At 43.5% G+C, this 23055-nt stretch overlaps 1 protein-coding gene across 2 annotated transcripts in view; it reads left to right on the forward strand.

Moving 5' to 3' along the window:
• LOC123760165 (protein C3orf33) overlaps positions 1-23055 on the forward strand; it is a 69798-nt gene that overhangs the window by 42530 nt on the left and 4213 nt on the right. The window contains exon 5 of one of the 2 annotated variants that reach the window (XM_069325420.1): positions 9106-9219. The exons of the other annotated variant lie outside the window; for it this stretch is intronic. Coding sequence (XP_069181521.1) covers positions 9106-9219 — 114 coding nt within the window. The remainder of the gene's footprint in view (positions 1-9105; positions 9220-23055) is intronic. 2 annotated transcript variants of the gene reach the window in all.

The raw sequence follows: 23055 nt of genomic DNA on the forward strand, positions 1-23055 counted from the left end.
CTTTGAGAATTCTTTGGAGACAGTTCCTAACCTATACTTTTTCTCAAGGTCATGTTTTTTATTAATAGATTTAAGTATTCCCTTTGTAAGCCAGGGATTGTTAAGCCTTTTGGTTGTGACTTGTTTTGTAAGCATAGGACAGTGGGTATTATAAAGGCTAAGAGTTTTTTGAAGAAAAGATTGAACTGCTAGGTTGATGTCCTCTATGTTACCTAACTCGGACTCCCAGTTGACATTATCAGTAGCAGTTATAAAATTGTCTATAGCAGTTTCATTGTGTAGTCTAAAACGTATCTCTCTTGACTCAAGAGGTGGTTTGCTAATGTTAGTTAAGAGAAATGTGGGGTAATGGTCTGTAGTGCTATCGGTGATTATACCTGAAGTAAGCGGAGAGGTTATATTTGTCCAGATGTGATCTAGAGTCGTGGCAGTGCTATCAGTGATTCTAGTTGGTCTAGTGATTAAGGGTATGAGGAAGCAGGAATTCATACAGTTGAGGAAGCTAACAGCAGTAGGGTGTTAGTCTATCAGCAGTAGGGTGTAGTCTATCATTAAATAACATTCCCAGCAAAGTGTTAGACACTAATTTACTTGTGTATGTGCAAGAAGGTACAACGGGTTGTGAAAGTGATTTGTGATTCAGAGACATTGAAAGATCCGTTGATAATTGTTACAGTCTTGCAAGGCCACTAACATGGAGAGCGTTCCCGGCAGGTTTTTAATCTATCAGTAATCTAATTTATGTTTAACAAGGTGCGGAGTCCATGCCGTGCTGCATATTCCGGCAGTGGTCTAACAAATGTTGCGTTGATTGACGGAGTTCTGATTTAGGTTTCTAAATAATGTTCTTATATTAGTCAGCATTCCATATGCTGCTGATGTTATTCTGTTTATGTGTGCCTCCGTGAGAGTGTTGGGAAAATATCCACTCCCAAATCTTTCTCTTTTTCCGATTTTTGTAGCAGCCTTCCCCTTGTATTGTAGATTCCTTCTGATCTCTCTCTCTCTCTCTCTGTCTCTCTCTGTCTCTCTCTGTCTCTCTCTGTCTCTCTCTCTCTCTCTCTCTCTCTCTCTCTCTCTCTCTCTCTCTTTCTCTTCCATCTTCATTACTTTACAGCTGTTGGAATTGAATTCCAGCAACTATCTCTCGCAACCCGATGCTCCTCGCTCGTGTTACATCTGACCTTCTGAAGAAGTTGTCTGGACCAATATCCTCCAAATTATTCAGTGTCTAAAAGCTACGATGAGATTCGCCGTGTCATGCTTGGTTTGTTGTGTTGTTAGCCCTGTGGCCCTCGACCCTTCATGGTACGAGTGTTGACTTAGTTCTGGAATGACTACTGTTGTCCGGTGTTGCACCTTCTCCAGAGCAGCTATGTCTTTCTGAAGATGAGATCTCTATGCCTGGATACAGTAACCCAAGTAAGCACCTGAGAGTTATACAGTTGAACAACTACCTTCTCTTCCTTAAAGTCAAAGGTTTGCTTTTTTTTTTTTTTTTTTTTTTGAGATATATACAAGAGTTGTTACATTCTTGTACAGCCACTAGTACGCGTAGCGTTTCGGGCAGGTCCCTGGAATACGATCCCCGCCGCGAAGAATCGTTTTTTCATCCAAGTACATATTTTACTGTTGCATTAAACAGAGGCTACAGTTAAGGAATTGCGCCCAGTAAATCCTCCCCGGCCAGGATACGAACCCATGACATAGCGCTCGCGGAACGCCAAGCGAGTGTCTTACCACTACACCACGGAGGCTGCAACTTGATTAGGGGGAGGCTTTGCGGAGCCTCAATAATGAAGCCTTGCGGAGGCTTGATTATTCCCCGGGTTTGGTTAGTGTTGTTGTCTTGTAGCTGCCAGTTGTTGTGAGACTTTGTGGTTAGTGGACTCTGCCTCCAGAGTTGTTTTCTTCAACAATGTGCTGCGAGGGAATGTTGTTACTCTGGTAGTTGTGGCGTGGGTTGTTATGCAAGGTCTTCCATTTTTCCATATTAAAAAGCATTTGCCCCATTTGTAGTGTTCATGTAGATCTCTTTGTAAGGCTTCAATACTATTTTCACTTCCCATTTTACCAAAAATCTTGTTATCATCAGCAAATTTGATGATATGGTTTGTAATCCTAAGATTACATAATTATTATTAACATCTTTATTGACAAAATTAATTACAATTTTGCCTAATCTGAGGATTTCAATTGTCTTATTAAAGTGAGGATAATGCTGGTATTCACTGTCACGCAGGACAGAGGGTCATACACAAGACAATAAGTCTAAATTGTAGGCTGAAGCACATATATATATCATCTTCTTGAGGTTATCTTCAGATGATTTCGGGGCTTTAATGTCCCGCGGCCCGGTCCTCGACCAGGCCTCCATCCCCAGGAAGCAGCCCGTGACAGCTGACTAACACCCAGGTACCTATTTTACTGCTAGGTAACAGGGGCATAGGGTGAAAGAAACTCTGCCCATTGTTTCTCGCCGGCGCCCGGGATCGAACTCGGGACCACAGGATCACAAGTCCAGCATGCTGACCGCTCGGCCGACCGGCTCCCTAGAACTTATGGTTACAATCAATGTTTTAATGTATGAATATATATAAGCAACTTTCTACTGTGCACTGCCACACAAGGGCAGGGATGTGCACTGCCACACAAGGGCAGGGATGTGCACTGCCACACAAGGGCAGGGATGTGCACTGCCACACAAGGGCAGGGATGTGCACTGCCACACAAGGGCAGGGATGTGCACTGCCACACAAGGGCAGGGATGTGCACTGCCACACAAGGGCAGGGATGTGCACTGCCACACAAGGGCAGGGATGTGCACTGCCACACAAGGGCAGGGATGTGCACTGCCACACAAGGGCAGGGATGGGCACTGCCACACAAGGGCAGGGATGTGCACTGCCACACAAGGGCAGGGATGTGCACTGCCACACAAGGGCAGGGATGTGCACTGCCACACAAGGGCAGGGATGTGCACTGCCACACAAGGGCAGGGATGTGTACTGCCACACAAGGGCAGGGATGTGTACTGCCACACAAGGGCAGGGATGTGCACTGCCACACAAGGGCAGGGATGTGCACTGCCACACAAGGGCAGGGATGTGCACTGCCACACAAGGGCAGGGATGTGCACTGCCACACAAGGGCAGGGATGTGCACTGCCACACAAGGGCAGGGATGTGTACTGCCACACAAGGGCAGGGATGTGCACTGCCACACAAGGGCAGGGATGTGCACTGCCACACAAGGGCAGGGATGTGCACTGCCACACAAGGGCAGGGATGTGCACTGCCACACAAGGGCAGGGATGTGCACTGCCACACAAGGGCAGGGATGTGCACTGCCACACAAGGGCAGGGATGTGCACTGCCACACAAGGGCAGGGATGTGCACTGCCACACAAGGGCAGGGATGTGCACTGCCACACAAGGGCAGGGATGTGCACTGCCACACAAGGGCAGGGATGTGCACTGCCACACAAGGGCAGGGATGTGCACTGCCACACAAGGGCAGGGATGTGCACTGCCACACAAGGGCAGGGATGGGCTCATAAGTGATGCAGCTTAGAAGTAATATAAATAAAAATTGTTCTTCAATCTTTATAATGGACAAGTAAATTTTGGATAAATTGTTAGGATGTCGTCGAGAACACCTGAGTCAATGAAAGAGTTACACAGTTGGTGGTACAAGAGGCCAGGAGGTTTAAAATCTTTTACGGTTTCACATTCAACAATATAGTGTTCTAGTGAATGCATTAAAGGTTTGTCACAGAGTTTACAATCTGAGTATTCTGGTAGTGGCTCAGCCTCACTAACCTGCCAGATGTGTCTATAGCCAAGGCGAATTCGCGCAATGACTACATCACATTGCCTGGTCCGGTTACTGTGCTGACCATACAAATACCTATTGTTACAAAAGTTGTCATAACTTTTAATACTGCAGCTTTCAGGTCTCTGGGCATTTCTTAGTTCTTCTAAATCTGAATTGATTTCTTTAATTTGTAAGTTTCTAATAATTGCATTAGATAGTCCACAGTCATAATCAATGTTTTCTTTCCTGCAAGCCTCATTGGCCAATCGATCTACAAAGTCATGTTTTCCAACTCCAACATGGGATGGGATCCACACAAATTTTATACAATAGTTATTATCATTGGCAAAAATTCCATTCCATTTAATATTACAAGCTACTTCAGACATACATTGTGATTGGTTATTTAAGGACTGCAGAGCACTTTTAGAGTCCCAGAATATCACTCCACCACCATTGAGCTTAAGGTACTCGGTGGCTAGATAAATATCCAATAGTTCAGTCTGTGTCGTGCTTGCCCAGTTGTTCAATCTCTGTGTACTCGACATGATCATTTCATTCCCTGTATATCCAGAGAATCCTAAGGGAGGGAATTATTCATCATCTTTCAGTGAACAATCTTGTAATATCGACACAACTTGGGGTTGGTAAAAACAGATCCTGCCTTATTAACCTGCTCACGTGTTTGGGAACAGTAACCAGCTACTCAGACAAAAGACTTCCGGTGGATGTCGTATACATGGATTTTGGTAAAGCCCTTGATAAGGTACCACATGAAGGACTGGCAAGGAAATTACAGGCACACAAAATAAATAGTAGAATACTAGAATGGATAAAACAAAGAAAACAAAGAATGGTGCTAAATGGGAATGGATGTGACTGGTGAAGTGTGCTAAGTGGGGTGCCACAGGGGGTCCATTTTGGGCCAACCCTTTTTGTCATATACATCAATGACATAGATGAGAATATTACAAACCACATCATCAAATTTGCAGATGATACTAAAGTCTATGGTAAAGTGGGACATTATAATGTTGAAGCCTTACAAAGAGATCTACAAGAACTCCAGAAATGGTCAGAAGACTGGCAAATGCTTGTTAATATCGACCAATACAAGACCTTGCATGTGGGGCATAACAACCCACGCCACAACTACCAAATTATTAACATTACATTACAGCAGATTGGTGAGGAAAAAGACCTCGGAGTCAAGATCCACCACTCAGAGAAAGTTGCACAGCAGTTATGGGCAGCCTTCAAAAAGCTACAAACCCTTGGAATAATCAAGCGTATCTTTGACTTTAAGGAAAAAAGGTAGAGATTCAACTGTATAAATCTCTGGTGCGCCCCATTTGGATTACTGCATTCAAGCATGGAGATCACATCTTCAGTAGGACATAACTTCTCTGGAGAAAGTACAACACAGGGTAGCAAAAAGCATTCCAGAGCTGTGTCAACTCGCGTGTCAGGACCGGTTGAGTGACACAGGGCTTAGCATCTTTCACCACTGCATCTTGCATCTCAAATATAGCATCTTTCACCATTGAAAGATGATGTATGATTCCCTCTCTCAGGAGTCTCTCCGTGAGCTCGCAGATGTGTGATGTCAAGGTGATCGGACGGTAGTTTTCTGCCGATCTCTTTCTGACTTTTTTTTTTTTTTTTAAATAGGGGCAACATTTGCACATTTTCAATCCAGGGGAAACTATTCCTTGGTCCAGGGATTTTCTGAAAAGGAGTTTCAGTGGCAAGTATAGTTCCTTTGCCAGTTTCTTTAAGACTTCGAATTTAAATCCGTCCACACCTGAGGCTTTTGAATCTTTTGATTTGTCAATGTTCTTCCTGATTGTGTCGCATATAATGGGTATAATGTTCTTCCTGATTGTGTCACATATAATGAGTATAATGTTCTTCCTGATTGTGTCGCATATAATGGGTATAATGTTCTTCCTGATTGTGTCACATATAATGGGTATAATGTTCTTCCTGATTGTGTCGCATATAATGAGTATAATGTTCTTCCTGATTGTGTCGCATATAATGGGTATAATGTTCTTCCTGATTGTGTCACATATAATGGGTATAATGTTCTTCCTGATTGTGTCGCATATAATGGGTATAATGTTCTTCCTGATTGTGTCACATATAATGGGTATAATGTTCTTCCTGATTGTGTCACATATAATGAGTATAATGTTCTTCCTGATTGTGTCGCATATAATGGGTATAATGTTCTTCCTGATTGTGTCACATATAATGGGTATAATGTTCTTCCTGATTGTGTCGCATATAATGAGTATAATGTTCTTCCTGATTGTGTCACATATAATGGGTATAATGTTCTTCCTGATTGTGTCACATATAATGGGTATAATGTTCTTCCTGATTGTGTCACATATAATGGGTATAATGTTCTTCCTGAGTGTGTCACATATAATGGGTATAATGTTCTTCCTGATTGTGTCGCATATAATGGGTATATCCCTAAATTCATTCTCTTCACCTCCTTCAAATATTAGTGTGGGTGATGTGATGTCATCTAATCTTTTTAGTGTGAGCACTGATGTAAAATATTCATTCAGAGTGTTTGCTGCCCTTTTGTAGTCCATTATAACTTGGTTAGTCTTCTTTTAAGAGTCCTTCCAAGTCCGTAGTTTTGGTTTTACTTCTTATATATGGTCAGAATGGTTCTTATATATGGTCAGAACGGTTCTTATATATGGTCAGAACGGTTCTTATATATGGTCAGAACGGTTCTTATATATGGTCAGAACGGTTCTTATATATGGTCAGAACGGTTCTTATATATGGTCAGAACGGTTCTTATATATGGTCAGAACGGTTCTTATATATGGTCAGAACGGTTCTTATATATGGTCAGAACGGTTCTTATATATGGTCAGAACGGTTCTTATATATGGTCAGAACGGTTCTTATATATGGTCAGAACGGTTCTTATATATGGTCAGAACGGTTCTTATATATGGTCAGAACGGTTCTTATATATGGTCAGAACGGTTTGGGATCTCTCTTTATGTTTCGGGCAAGTTTTCTCTCGTAGTTTCGTTTGACTCTATCAACATCAGAGGCCCGAGACTGTTCAACACGCTTCCACTACACATAAGGGGCATAACTGGCCGACCCCTCACAGTGTTCAAGAGAGAACTATCAACATCAGAGGCCCGAGACTGTTCAACACGCTTCCACTACACATAAGGGGCATAACTGGCCGACCCCTCACAGTGTTCAAGAGAGAACTATCAACATCAGAGGCCCGAGACTGTTCAACACGCTTCCACTACACATAAGGGGCATAACTGGCCGACCCCTCACAGTGTTCAAGAGAGAACTATCAACATCAGAGGCCCGAGACTGTTCAACACGCTTCCACTACACATAAGGGGCATAACTGGCCGACCCCTCACAGTGTTCAAGAGAGAACTATCAACATCAGAGGCCCGAGACTGTTCAACACGCTTCCACTACACATAAGGGGCATAACTGGCCGACCCCTCACAGTGTTCAAGAGAGAACTATCAACATCAGAGGCCCGAGACTGTTCAACACGCTTCCATTACACATAAGGGGCATAACTGGCCGACCCCTCACAGTGTTCAAGAGAGAACTATCAACATCAGAGGCCCGAGACTGTTCAACACGCTTCCACTACACATAAGGGGCATAACTGGCCGACCCCTCACAGTGTTCAAGAGAGAACTATCAACATCAGAGGCCCGAGACTGTTCAACACGCTTCCACTACACATAAGGGGCATAACTGGCCGACCCCTCACAGTGTTCAAGAGAGAACTATCAACATCAGAGGCCCGAGACTGTTCAACACGCTTCCACTACACATAAGGGGCATAACTGGCCGACCCCTCACAGTGTTCAAGAGAGAACTATCAACATCAGAGGTCCGAGACTGTTCAACATGCTTCCACTACACATAAGGGGCATAACTGGCCGACCCCTCACAGTGTTCAAGAGAGAACTATCAACATCAGAGGCCCGAGACTGTTCAACACGCTTCCACTACACATAAGGGGCATAACTGGCCGACCCCTCACAGTGTTCAAGAGAGAACTGGATAAGCACCTCCAAAGGATACCTGATCAACCAGGCTGTGACTCATACGTCAGGCTGCGAGCAGCCGCGTCCAACAGCCTGGTTGATCAGTCCGGCAACCAGGAGGCCTGGTCGACGACCGGGCCGCGGGGACGCTAAGCCCCGGAAGCACCTCAAGGTAACCAAGGTAGGCAGATCTTATTCCCTGGGTGGCTGAGTTTAGTGCCCTTGTATATATCTCATAATCAATGATGTCCATCGTGGATTTATACGTTCTCCAGAGGTTTCTTTTAGTTATATATTACAGTCTCTGTGGTGCAGTGGTAAGCACCCTTTAACTGTAGCCTCTGTTCACCCAGTAATAAATGGTTACCTGGTTGTTAAACGATTTGGGGGGTCGTATTCCGGGGAAAATTAGACCTAAGGACCTGCCCAAAACGCTAAGCGTGCTGGTGGCTGAACAAGAATGTAAGAACTCTTGTATATATAAATAGAATAACAAATCAGTGCTCTTTTTATAATTTGTTCAATGTTAAGGGCGAGTTTGTTAGTGGTCAGCTATGAACATTTAGTAATTTTTTGTTCAGTATGTATTGTGTTAGTTTGAACAACTGGAATAGTGTTGGAGAGGAAAGGAAGGTTGTAAAGACAAATTCTATTCACAGTTTAAAGGTAACCTGCGCACGTGGTAAGGCAGACGATGACGCTCTGGGAGTCACTGCATCTTCACTTTAATTGTTGTAACTCACTGATATTAACTGATGAACGGAAATTAATGCTAGAATGTTTTTTAGTCACTCGCATACTTAGTTGATCATTTATCATGCACCCAGTACCGTGGGTAGTGGCGGCAATCCTCCTGCAGTATCAGTCTTACATACGGTATCTGTGCATGAGGTTCAACCACTGCACACTACCTCAAGCCCATCAGCACTCAGCAAAATCTGCTGTCAGAATAATAACAAACAAATTAATGTTATGTACTCTCATAAACCCAATGTATCTTCATGTGTATATATATAAATAAATAAATAAATAAATAAATAAATAAATAAATAAATAAATAAATAAATAAATAAATAAATAAATAAATATTGTTATTGATAATGACATAACTTAGTAACTACACAACTAACTTTATATTTAAATGGACACAGTTGCTATTATTGAAGCTTTAAATTGATAATGGTTGATGATAAAGTTGTGGGTGTGACTGTCGCAGGCGACGACGGAGGGTGTGAGGAGGGCACAGGAGCAGCTGACGGAGCAGAGAGTGTGGTTCACCCTCCTGGGCCGCGACGCCCACACCATCACCGCCCTCGTCAAGCAGCACAAGGTACTCTACATCATCCACTCTAATGAACCTATTAACCAGCCTGGGAATGCAGCATTGTTCTCCTACTTTAGTCAACATCAGGGGCTACACATCATGGGTCAAGAGCTAGGTGCATAGGTTCATCTAGTATGCCATTGTCACAGGACGAGTAGTCTTCCATGGGGCCTACGTCAAGCTAATACCCTGTAATACCAAACTTTGGGTTAACTATGAGGATATCCTGTAATATCCACCAGTGAATGAGTAGCAAAACTTTAGGCCTTTCATGTAATTGGTCTAAAATAAGTAATTATCAGAAGAAGGCACCAAGACGGGATGGCTATGTAGCACCTTCAAAAGTGCGAGATATTCAAAAGGCGCTAATGATGCCAATATGAGAACAGAAGCACATAAGGCGAACAACATCAAAGGCAACTAATTCACTAAGGATACTATCAAGGGACAGGTTACCACGAGGAACAGTCGAGAAGCAAGAGACACACGCTCGTCCTAAGGAACAATGCAGTTTGGACAATAAGGAACAGGGCAGTGCTCCATTAAGTGCCTGTGAGTTAAGTGCGTATGGCCAATATGTAACCTTGCCAGAGCCGTTTCCCACCGCTGGTTACGGTGGTGGGAAGGGTACACACTACTCTTAAGGGCACGCTGCTTGTTACTAATGACAGAGGACCAGAGATCCTGTTAATGGGCATGGATCGAGGAATGAATAACAGGGTAGAAGTTGAAATAAGGAAGAAATAACTTCCTTTGTAAGAAATGGGACACGTGCGGATAGCCTCCTTCGCGGCAGCATCCGCACGCTCATTTAAGGAAACACCAATATGCCTGGGAACCCAGCAAATCTCGACTGTCTTAAATCTGCTGGCGATAAGAAACAGCCAATATTGAATTTCAGCGACCACAGGATGGACAGCATTAAAGGACTCTAGAGCCATAAGGGCACTGCAAGAGTCAACTACAGTAACTAAGGAAGAATTACAGTGAGAAAGCAGTTGACGAAGATCAAACAAAATTGCATAAAGTTCAGCCGTTAAGATGCTAGTCTCCGGAGACAGGCGACACATATAGGTGTGGTCAGGAAACACAACGGGGTAGCCTACACCGTCAGCAGACTTAGACCCATCTGTGAAGACGGAGATGGAACGGGAGTGTGAAGAAAAGTGAGCAAGGAAAAGGCGTTTGAAAAGTGTAGGAGAGATAAAAGCCTTCTTCATGCGGGTCAAGGTTCTACAAAACTTAGGAAGTGGGACCTTCCACTTGACAAGGACGGAATGACACGAGAAGAAACATTGGTAACACGAACTGAGAGAAAACCTTGCCAGCGAGACAACCATACAGAAAGGGAAAGGTGGTGAAAGGGAACAGGGCCCACAGGAGTGGTAATGGTCAAAATACTACATAAGCGAGAGTGAGGGTGTTCGAGGGACCGTGCAAAGTAGGGAGGATAGTAGTGATCACGGTGATCCTGGCTCTACAGGATGCCGGTCTCAACATACAGGTTCTGGGTAGTGATCACGGTGATCCTGGCTCTACAGGATGCCGGTCTCAACATACAGGTTCTGGGTAGTGATCACGGTGATCCTGGCTCTACAGGATGCCGGTCTCAACATACAGGTTCTGGGTAGTGATCACGGTGATCCTGGCTCTACAGGATGCCGGTCTCAACATACAGGTTCTGGGTAGTGATCACGGTGATCCTGGCTCTACAGGATGCCGGTCTCAACATACAGGTTCTGGGTAGTGATCACGGTGATCCTGGCTCTACAGGATGCCGGTCTCAACATACAGGTTCTGGGTAGTGATCACGGTGATCCTGTCTCTACAGGATGCCGGTCTCAACATACAGGTTCTGGGTAGTGATCACGGTGATCCTGGCTCTACAGGATGCCGGTCTCAACATACAGGTTCTGGGTAGTGATCACGGTGATCCTGGCTCTACAGGATGCCGGTCTCAACATACAGGTTCTGGGTAGTGATCACGGTGATCCTGGCTCTACAGGATGCCGGTCTCAACATACAGGTTCTGGGTAGGAGTCGAACAAAGAGCGCCAGAGCTAAGACGGACCCCAGTAAGGTGAAGATCATCAAGACGATGAAGGGTGGAGGGAGAAGCAGACGAATAAGCAGGACAGCCATAATTGAGTTTAGATAGCACAAGAGAGAGAGGAGCATTCGCCTATCAGCTCTCCAGGAAGTATAGGACAAGACCTTAAGTAATTTTTAATGTTATCATTATTATAAATTTTGCTAGTATATACTTACTTAAAATTTTCTTAGATTAAGGACCTGTCCGAAATGCTGTGCGTACTAGTGGCTTTACAAGAATGTAATTACTCTGCTATGTATCCTCACAATCCCAATGTATCTTGTATATAAATAAATAAATAAATAAATAAATAAATAAATAAATAAATAAAATAAATTTAAGGGCCTTAGGGCATTCAACTGGGAGGTAGGAGATATGGGGTGAACAGGACAAGCTTGCCAGTCAAAGATGAACTCAGAAGTTCAGCAGAATCTTTATACAAAAGAGGATTACCATAAAGTGACAGAAGGGAGTCGAAGGACGACCTGCTTCCGAGTAAAGGTCATAGCACAAGTCTTAGCTAGAGAGAACTTGAAGCCATAATTGGTGGCCTAGGACGACATGGCATCAACCGCAAGGTGAAGTCGCCGTTGGAGGAAAGGCGAGTCTTCACCTTGACAGCAAAAGGTTAGATCATCAACATAAAGAGCAGAGAAAATGTCAGAAGGAAGGGAGGAAAGAAGACTATTGAGAGCAATCAGGAAAAGAGTATTGCTCAGAATCCTACCTTGGGGCACGCCTTCGTATTGCCGAAAAGAGGCATAAAGAGCAGTACCAAGCTTCACTCTAAAGGGACGACGAGAGAGGAAACCCTGGAAAATGAGAGGGAGATTACCATGATGGCCAAGAGAACGGAGCTGGGACAGAATATGATATCTCCAGGTGGTATCATACGCCTTTTTCAGGTCAATATTACCCTGACCCTGGAGAACCAGGTTTCCAAATAGGAAGAGCAATCGCCTCAAGCCAGTCCTCAGGGACTGACGACGACTCCCAGACACGGTTATAAATACACAGTAAATTCTGAAACGTGCATAGAGGGAGATGGTGAAGCATCTTTTTATTTATTTATTTATTTATTTATTTATTTATTTATTTATTTATTTATTTATTTATTTATTTATATATATACAAGAAGGTACATTGGGTTTGTGAGAATACATTGGACAGTACAGTATTTACACTCTTGTAAAGCCACTAGTACGCGCAGCGTTTCGGGCAGGTCCTTAATCTAACAGATAATTTTAAGGAGGTAATTTCTATCAGAATTGATAAATGATAAAGATACATTGCAAGAGAAAAATGAGATGAGAGAGCTTAGTAAGTGTATTAAAGCACATTGTTATATTAAAGCTCTGATTGATTACATTGACAGCTTGATTAGTAATTTAAACAAGATTAATAGACACCATACAGCAGATTGACAGCACATATAAGACAGCAATGATCACAATGGTAAAGATGTTCAGATTGGGTACATAAAGATTGGGAGACTGGGTAGCAAAAGATACAGATAAACAAGATTTATAAACACCATACAGCAGATTGGCAGCACATATAAGAAGACAGCAATGATCACAATGGTAAAGATGTTCAAATTGGGAACATAAAGGTTGGGAGATTGGGTAGCAATTGATACAGTGCAATTTTAAGGCAAAAGGTGAAAAACTATGAAGATGAAATTAGGTACTTTTTAGTATTGATTTTGAATGATGTAAAAGTTGGACAGCTTTTCAATTCAGTTGGGAGTGAGTTCCATAAACTGGGTCCCTTTATTTGCATAGAGTGTTTACACAGATTAAGTTTAACTCTGGGGATATCAAAGAGATATTTATTTCTGGTGTGGTGATAATGGGTCCTATTACATCTGTCCAGGAAGAGTTTCAGACAAGGATTTGCATTTAAGAACAGGGTTTTGTAAATGTAGTTGACACAAGAGAATTTGTGGAGTGAGATTATGTTAAGCATGTTTAGGGAGTTAAACAAGGGGGCTGTGTGTTGTCTGAAAGCAGAATTTGATATTATTCTGATAGCAGATTTTTGCTGGGTGATGATGGACTTGCGGTGGTTTGCAGTGGTTGAACCCCATGCACAGATACCATAGTTGAGATAGGGATAGATTAGTGCATAATATAGAGAGTTGAGAGCAGAGTTAGGTACATAATATCTGATTTTGGAGAGTATACCAACTGTTTTAGAGACTTTCTTAGTTATGTGTTGTATGTGGGTACTGAAGTTGAGTCTCTTGTCTAGGAATATGCCAAGAAACTTTCCATCATTTTTATTGCTAATGTTTACATTGTCTATCTGAAGCTGAATTGCATTTGTAGATTTGCTTCCAAATAGGATGTAGTAGGTCTTTTCTATGTTAATTGTTAGTTTGTTGGTTGACATCCATAAGTGGACTTTTTTTAGTTCATTATTAACAACAGCATTTAGTGTATGTGGGTTAGGGTTAGAGTAGATGAGGGTAGTATCATCAGCAAACAAAATAGGTTTCAGAATGTTAGAGACATTAGGCAGACCATTGATGCATATCTCATAATAAATATCCTCCGAGCCCGCCGCCGTAGAACTGCAGAGGGTGAGGGCAGACTGGAGTTCTGAGAGAGAAAGGATCGTTATAGAGAAGTCGAAGAGAAGAGCAAAAATCTAAGGGAGAAGATCAAGAAGGGGCTTACGAGTAAGGAAAGAAGGAGGAAGACGAGAACCAGAGCTAATAGACGAAGAGTAAGAACCAGTAAGGAAAGAAGGAGGAAGACAAGAACCAGAGCTAATAGACGAAGAGTAAGAACCAGTAAGGAAAGAAGGAGGAAGACAAGAACCAGAGCTAATAGACGAAGAGTAAGAACCAGTAAGGAAAGAAGGAGGAAGACAAGAACCAGAGCTAATAGACGAAGAGTAAGAACCAGTAAGGAAAGAAGGAGGAAGACGAGAACCAGAGCTAATAGACGAAGAGTAAGAACCAGTAAGGAAAGAAGGAGGAAGACGAGAACCAGAGCTAATAGACGAAGAGTAAGAACCAGTAAGGAAAGAAGGAGGAAGACGAGAACCAGAGCTAATAGACGAAGAGTAAGAACCAGTTCGGTGGCGACTAACTCCTGATGTGCCACAATAGCACTACGGAGGTGAAGGGCTGGCGAGACATCTGGAACAAACTTACCCGCTATCTTGTGGATTTTCTTCCAGATCAGAGGCAGAGGAGTGTCAGACGTAATGGTGGAAACGAAAGATCTCCAACCCTCACGTAAGATCTCCAACCCTCACGTAAGATCTCCAACCCTCACGTAAGATCTCCAACCCTCACGTTTAGCCGTACAGATGGCTCTACAGGCCACCGCATTTGCATTAAAAAAACGGACGTCCTACGGCGACGTAGGACGTTTCTTCCAGGCTGGAGGATGAATGCCATAACAAGGGGGTGTTAAATATATCAAAGAATAAATGGATCAAGGGGTGTCAATGAATAAATGGATCAAGGGGTGTCAATGAATAAATGGATCAAGGGGTGTCAATGAATAAATGGATCAAGGGGTATTAGTAGGGTCATTGGATGCTGTGTCTGCGTTGGCTCTGGGTCTTGAAATGGGTAGAATGTAATTATGTGTTAGCTGGTTGTTGATTGTTGGTCTGGAATTCTTAATATGTAGTGGCTCGCTGCTGTCCAGTCTCCTGCTGCCCTTATATCTGTCGAATATTTCAGTGTTACTTGTCAAGATGTCTCTGGTGATGACATGGTTGTGGGTGGAGATTACATGTTCCTTGATAGAGCCCTGTTGTTTGTGCATTGTTAATCGCCTAGAGAGAGACGTTGTTGACTTGCCTATATACTAAGATCATTAGGGCTGACAGTCCTCAAGTGGGCATGTGAAGGCATAGATGACGTTTGTCTCTCTATAGGCGCTTTTCTTGGTGTCTGGAGAGTTTTTCATAAGCAAGTTTGGGGTCTTCTTGTTTTTGTGGTAAATTATTAGTTGCATCTTCTGATTGGTGTCTTTGTGGATAACGTTCCTTTCAATAATATCTTTCAGGACTCTTTCCTCGGTTTTATAGGTCGCGGAAAAGAAGTTCCTGTAAAACAATCTAATAGGAAGTACAGGTGTTGTGTTGTTAGTTTCTTCAGAGGTTGCTTGGCGTGTCGCCGCCTTCCTTTCAATGACATCTTTAACACAACCATTAGAGAAGCCATTATTGACTAGGATCTGCCTTACTCTACAGAGTTCCCCGTTGACCTGCTTCCAACATGATACACCTACATTGTGGATTGAGGCAGCAAGGCGGAGGGCCACATCAATTCGGAGGGCATGTGGTTTGAGACGTGTACCAGTTGCCGATATTGGGGTTGTTAACAGGAAATCCCCTGTATGTGGAGCTGCTACTGCTGTGAGGCGAGCACTGTCGTGTTGTGTTGTTGCAGCACCCAGGCACTCTGCAGCAACTTGGTCTACAATGGCGCCATCCCAGCTGGAATGCTTGTAAGCTTTTGAGGATGGTGGTTGAGGTGATGGGTTTGCACAAGAGGCCCACTCGGTGGCACAGTATATATATAATTGGGATCATCTATACCTGCCAGCTGATGTAAGTCGGTAGGTAGAATTTCCTTCGCAAGGTCGTCGGATACTGACCACTGTAGGTCATTGAGAGAGAGGGCGAGGGCTTTTTCTTGCATTGATTTCAGTAACAGGTCATACTCGCCTAGTTCATGGCTACTGTAGGATGGTGAACACCTCAGAAAGTAGGTTAACCTGGGGAAGGGACAGGCATCTAGTGATGAGATAAAGTGCATCATGAGCATCAATATCCTGTCCTCCCATCCATCCTCTTAAGGTCGGCAATTTTCTTATTAAGGACCTCATCAATGGCTTTCAACTCCTGGGGGGAGGGGGCTCCTAGGTCTGCTGTCTTCAGGTTTAGTTATATAGATATTTGGCAGAACACCCTCTAATCTCTCTATGATGCCCTGGATGTAACATATTATTTCACACTTAGAAGGGTTCAGAGTGAAGCCGAAAATTGCACCTTGCTCCTGGATTTTTCTGATGTCCTCAAGGAAAGAGTCTTGGGAGAAGGATACCATCATCCAAGAACCAGATGTTAAGCTCGCTGGACAGGACCTCTGTGACTTGTTTGATGACTAAGCAGAAAAGGAGAGGAGCAAGGGGGGTCACCCTGTTGGACGCCTTTTCGCGAGTCAGTTTCATATTCGCCAAAAAGTAGCTTTAGATCCATACTGTAGCATGAATGTACAAAAAGGGTAGAGGGAAGGGAAATGACTATGAACCGCACGGAGTATGGCATCCCTCCGAACCAAACTGAAGGTATTTTTTAAATCTAGCTTGACCAGGGCCTTATATATATATATATATATATATATATATATATATATATATATATATATATATATATATATATATATATATATATATATATATATACATATACATATATATATTATTAAATATGACCGAAAAAGTAAGATTAATAATTCTAACACGAATTTTCTCGATCTTTCGTACGTTTCTTTTCACTGTTGGTGGTAATTCAAAAACCAATTTTCCAAAATTCATTTTTATTTCTAGTCTGATGCGACACTTGAGCGCGTTTCGTAAAACTTATTACATTTTCAAAGACTTTAGCTTACACATACACAACTGAATAGAACTTACACGAGAGAAGAGAAGATTAAGCCACCCAAAAGGTGGCTTGGGCATGAATAGCCCATAAGTGGTGGCCCTTTTGAGCCATTTCCAGTATCAATAGATGATACTGGAGATCTGTGGAGGTGCGACTGCACCCTGCGTGACGGGAGATGTCTCCCGTCTCAAATGCCTCCTTCAGCTCCTGCAGATGTCTGACATCAGGTACCTGTGTAAAAATGTCGTCAACATACCTGCAGTATATGGCCGGTTTCAAGTTCATTTCGACTAAGACTTTTTGCTCGATGGTACCCATGTAGAAGTTTGCAAACAGGACACCTAGGGGAGAACCCATGGCGACCCCATCTACTTGCTTATACATGTGCCCATCTGGGCTAAAGAAGGGTGCCTCTTTAGTACAAGCTTGGAGTAGTTTCCTCAGGATGTTTTCTGGTATGTCACCTGATGTCAGACATCCTGACATCCTGTACCTGATGTCAGACATCTGCAGGAGCTGAAGGAGGCATTTGAGCAGAGTTCCGTGCTGCGTTTCACTTACGAGATGGAAAAGGATGGGAAGCTGCCCTTTCTAGATGTAACAGTCATGGAAAAGAGCGGAGGTTTCCACACTGCAGTCTACACTAAGGAGCGAACATAGGAATGTGCCTAAATGCCAACAGCGACTGCCCAGACAGGTACAAGAGGAGTGTTGTTAACGCTTATGTCGACCGTGCTCTCAGCCACAGCTCAGAATGGAAGCAAGTCGACAAAGAACTCTGTAGGGTAAGGCAGGTCCTAGTCAACAACGGCTTCTCCAATGGTTTTGTCGAAGACATCATAAGAAGGAAAGTGAAACGCCATGCAACCTCTGAAGAGACAACTAACACAACACCTATACCCCCTATTAGACTATTTTACAGGAACTTCTTTTCCACACCTCATAAAACGGAGGAAAGGGTCCTGAAAGATATTGTTAATAGAAACGTTATCCCTACAGACAAAAATCAGAGGATACAACTGACGATTTACTATAAAACCAGAAAAACGGCCAGCCTACTCATGAGAAACTCTCCAGACACAAAGCAGAACGCTTTAAAAGAGACCAACGTTGTCTATGCCTTCAAATGCCCTCTTGGGGACTGTAAGCTCCAAAAAAACCAGTATATAGGCAAGACAACAACATCTCTTTCTAGGCGTTTAACGATGCATAAGCAACAGGGCTCCATTAAGGAACATATAATCTCTTCCCACAACCAAACCATCGCCAGAGAAATCCTAGTAAACAACACAGAAATCATCGATAGATACAGCGATAGCAGGCGGCTTGACGTCTGCGAGGCTCTACACATCAAGAAGTCAACACCAGCAATCAACAGCCAATTAATGCACAACTATATTCTACCGACCTCAAGACTCCGCTCCAATATAGAAGCATCAAGAAATATGGACCAATAGGCTTTCTACAAATCACTTCCATTCAATACCCATTGTTTCGTGTTCTGTCTTGTGTTTAGGAATTTAATACCCTATTAATACCACCTCACCCCATCCACCTCACTCAAATGTAGATATAAACAAATCGAAGATGTGTAAGTTCTATTCAGTTGTGTATGTGTAAGCTAAAGTCTTTGAAAATGTAATAAGTTTTACGAAACGCGCTCAAGTGTCGCGTCAGACTAGAAATAAAAATGAATTTTGGAGAATTGATTTTTGAATTACCACCAACAGTGAAAAGAAACGTACGAAAGATCGAGAAAATTCGTCTTAGAATTATTAATCTTACTTTTTCGGTCATATTTAATAATATATGTCTACAGGAAAGACTGCTACCAAAATATACTAATATATATATATATATATATATATATATATATATATATATATATATATATATATATATATATATATATATATATATATATTAGTATATTTTGGTAGCAGTCTTTCCTGTAGACATATATTATTAAATATGACCGAAAAAGTAAGATTTTGAATTAAGATCTTAATTGAAAATTAAGATCTTATGTTTCTTTTCACTGTTGATGGTAATTGAAAAATCAATTCTCCAAAATTCATTTTTATTTCTAGTCTGACACGACACTTGAACGCGTTTCGTAACAACTTATTACATTTTCAAAGACTTTTAGTTTACACACACACAACTATTACCTGCAAACACTAAACAGAGTTCTTACTTATGCTATGATTTAAATAGCTTTCATTTTTCATTTTATACCCGCATTTTGGGTGAGGTGATATGTTACAACAGTTTTGGATGAGGTGAACAAAACTTTCAACACAGGATAGAACACGAAACAATGGGTATTGAAGGTAAGAATGGAAGTAATTGCAGAGGGCCTATTGGCCCATATTTCTTGATGTTTCTATATTGGAGCGGAGTCTTGAAGTGGGTAGAATATAGTTGTGCATTAATTGGCTGTTGACTTCTTGATGTGTAGTGCCTCGCAGATGTCAAGCCGCCTGCTATCGCTGTATCTATCGATGATTTCTGTGTTGTTTGCTAAGATTTCTCTGGTGATGTGGTTTGGTTGTGGGAAGAGATTATATGTTCCTTAATGGAGCCCTGTTGCTTATGCATCGTTAATCGCCTGGAAAGAGATGTTGTTGTCTTGCCTATATACTGAGTTTTTTGAGGCTTACAGTCCCAAAGAGGGCATTTTAAAAGAGACCAACGTCGTCTATGCCTTCAAATGCCCTCTTGGGGACTCCATATATATATATGTATGTGTGTGTGTGTGTGTGTGTGTGTGTGTGTGTGTGTGTGTGTGTGTGTGTGTGTGTGTGTGTGTGTGTGTATCACGAAAATAAACACTTGATTAAAAATGTGACAGATGATCACAAAAAATGTGTCACTCCTTCTGAAGATGTATTAATATACGAAAGTACTTAAGGAAATTCCTGTTTCAATTTTCCTCCGTGGTCTGACACTGTCATATATATATTTTATATATATATATATATATATATATATATATATATATATATATATATATATATATATATATATATATATATATATATATAATATTAGTAAATTTTGGTAGCAGTCTTTCTTGTAAACATATGTTGCTGAATATGACCGAAAGGGTAAGATTAATGATTCTAACACGAATCTTCTCAATGTTTTTTATGTTTTTCTTCACTGTCGAGGGTAGTTGAAAAATTAACTCTCCAAAGTTCATTTTCACACATCATTTATGATCTGATGCCTAGAAGCGTTTCACAAGACACGTCTTACATTTTCAAAGACACTTTTACATACTCTGTTAATGCTTATATTCGTTTTTGGGGTGAGGTGATAGGACATGAATCAATGGGTACATTGCATGTTTTATCTTCTTGCTTCTGTGTTGGTTCGGGGTCTTGAAGTGGGTAGAATGTAATTATGTGTTAATTGGCTGTTGATTGCTGGTCTTGACTTTTTGATGTGTGGGGCCTCGCTTGATGTCGAGTCTCCTGTTGTCGTTGTATCCGTCGGTAATTTCTGTGTTGCTTGTTACGATTTCTCTGGTGATGGTCTGATTGTGTGAGGAGATTATATGCTCCTTGATGGAGCTCTGTTGTTTGTGTAGTGTTGATCGCCTAGAGAGAGAGACATTGTTGTCTTGCCCATATACTGAGATCTTTGGGGCTGACAGTCCCCAAGTGTGCTTGTGAAGGCATAGACGACGTTAGTCTCTCTTAAGGCGTTTTGCTTGGTGTCTGTCTACTTCAGAAGTAGACTGGCGGTCTTCTTCTTTCTGTAATATATTGTTAATTGTATCTTATGATTGGTGTCTGTGGGGATAACGTTCCTATCATTAATATATTTCAAGACTCTTTCCTCCATTTTGTAAGCCGTTGAAAAGAAGTTCATGTAACACAGTCTGACAGGAGGTAGGGAGTTGTGCTGGGTGGTGGTGGTAGATGGTTGTGTGGGTGGTGGTGGTGGTAGATGGTTGTGTGGGTGGTGGTGGTAGATGGTTGTGTGGGAGGTGGTGGTAGATGGTTGTGTGGGAGGTGGTGGTAGATGGTTGTGTGGGTGGTGGTGGTAGATGGTTGTGTGGGAGGTGGTGGTAGATGGTAGTGTGGGAGGTGGTGGTAGATGGTTGTGTGGGTGGTGGTGGTAGATGGTTGTGTGGGAGGTGGTGGTAGATGGTTGTGTGGGTGGTGGTGGTAGATGGTTGTGTGGGTGGTGGTGGTAGATGGTTGTGTGGGTGGTGGTGGTAGATGGTTGTGTGGGAGGTGGTGGTAGATGGTTGTGTGGGAGGTGGTGGTAGATGGTTGTGTGGGTGGTGGTGGTGGTAGATGGTTGTGTGGGAGGTGGTGGTAGATGGTTGTGTGGGTGGTGGTGGTGGTAGATGGTTGTGTGGGTGGTGGTAGATGGTTGTGTGGGAGGTGGTGGTAGATGGTTGTGTGGGTGGTGGTGGTGGTAGATGGTTGTGTGGGTGGTGGTGGTGGTAGATGGTTGTGTGGGAGGTGGTGGTAGATGGTTGTGTGGGTGGTGGTGGTGGTAGATGGTTGTGTGGGAGGTGGTGGTAGATGGTTGTGTGGGTGGTGGTGGTGGTAGATGGTTGTGTGGGAGGTGGTGGTAGATGGTTGTGTGGGTGGTGGTGGTGGTAGATGGTTGTGTGGGTGGTGGTGGTGGTAGATGGTTGTGTGTGAGGTGGTGGTAGATGGTTGTGTGGGAGGTGGTGGTGGTAGATGGTTGTGTGGGAGGTGGTGGTAGATGGTTGTGCTGGGTGGTGGTGGTAGATGGTTGTGTGGGAGGTGGTGGTAGATGGTTGTGTGGGAGGTGGTGGTGGTAGATGGTTGTGTGGGAGGTGGTGGTAGATGGTTGTGCTGGGTGGTGGTGGTAGATGGTTGTGTGGGTGGTGGTGGTAGATGGTTGTGTGGGAGGTGGTGGTAGATGGTTGTGTGGAAGGTGGTGGTAGATGGTTGTGCTGGGTGGTGGTGGTGGTAGATGGTTGTGTGGGTGGTGGTGGTAGATGGTTGTGTGGGAGGTGGTGGTAGATGGTTGTGTGGGAGGTGCTGGTAGATGGTTGTGTGGGAGGTGGTGGTAGACGGTTGTGTGGGAGGTGGTGGTAGATGGTTGTGTGGGAGGTGGTGGTAGATGGTTGTGTGGGAGGTGGTGGTAGATGGTTGTGCTGGGTGGTGGTGGTAGATGGTTGTGTGGGAGGTGGTGGTAGATGGTTGTGCTGGGTGGTGGTGGTAGATGGTTGTGTGGGTGGTGGTGGTAGATGGTTGTGTGGGAGGTGGTGGTAGATGGTTGTGCTGGGTGGTGGTGGTAGATGGTTGTGTGGGAGGTGGTGGTAGATGGTTGTGCTGGGTGGTGGTGGTAGATGGTTGTGCTGGGTGGTGGTGGTAGATGGTTGTGTGGGAGGTGGTGGTAGATGGTTGTGTGGAAGGTGGTGGTAGATGGTTGTGCTGGGTGGTGGTGGTGGTAGATGGTTGTGTGGGTGGTGGTGGTAGATGGTTGTGTGGGAGGTGGTGGTAGATGGTTGTGTGGGAGGTGGTGGTAGATGGTTGTGCTGGGTGGTGGTGGTAGATGGTTGTGTGGGAGGGGGTGGTGGTAGATAGTTGTGTGGGAGGTGGTGGTAGATGGTTGTGTGGGAGGTGGTGGTAGATGGTTGTGCTGGGTGGTGGTGGTAGATGGTTGTGTGGGTGGTGGTGGTAGATGGTTGTGCTGGGTGGTGGTGGTAGATGGTTGTGTGGGTGGCGGTGGTAGATGGTTGTGCTGGGTGGTGGTGGTAGATGGTTGTGCTGGGTGGTGGTGGTAGATGGTTGTGTGGGTGGTGGTGGTAGATGGTTGTGTGGGAGGTGGTGGTAGATGGTTGTGTGGGTGGTGGTGGTAGATGGTTGTGCTGGGTGGTGGTGGTGGTAGATGGTTGTGTGGGAGGTGGTGGTAGATGGTTGTGTGGGAGGTGGTGGTAGATGGTTGTGTGGGAGGTGGTGGTAGATGGTTGTGTGGGAGGTGGTGGTAGATGATTGTCCTGGGTGGTGGTGGTAGATGGTTGTGCTGGGAGGTGGTGGTAGATGGTTGTGTGGGAGGTGGTGGTAGATGGTTGTGTGGGAGGTGGTGGTAGATGCTTGTGTGGAAGGTGGTGGTAGATT

Source organism: Procambarus clarkii, chromosome 16, assembly GCF_040958095.1.
Source record: "Procambarus clarkii isolate CNS0578487 chromosome 16, FALCON_Pclarkii_2.0, whole genome shotgun sequence".
NCBI classification, from domain to species: domain Eukaryota; kingdom Metazoa; phylum Arthropoda; class Malacostraca; order Decapoda; family Cambaridae; genus Procambarus; species Procambarus clarkii.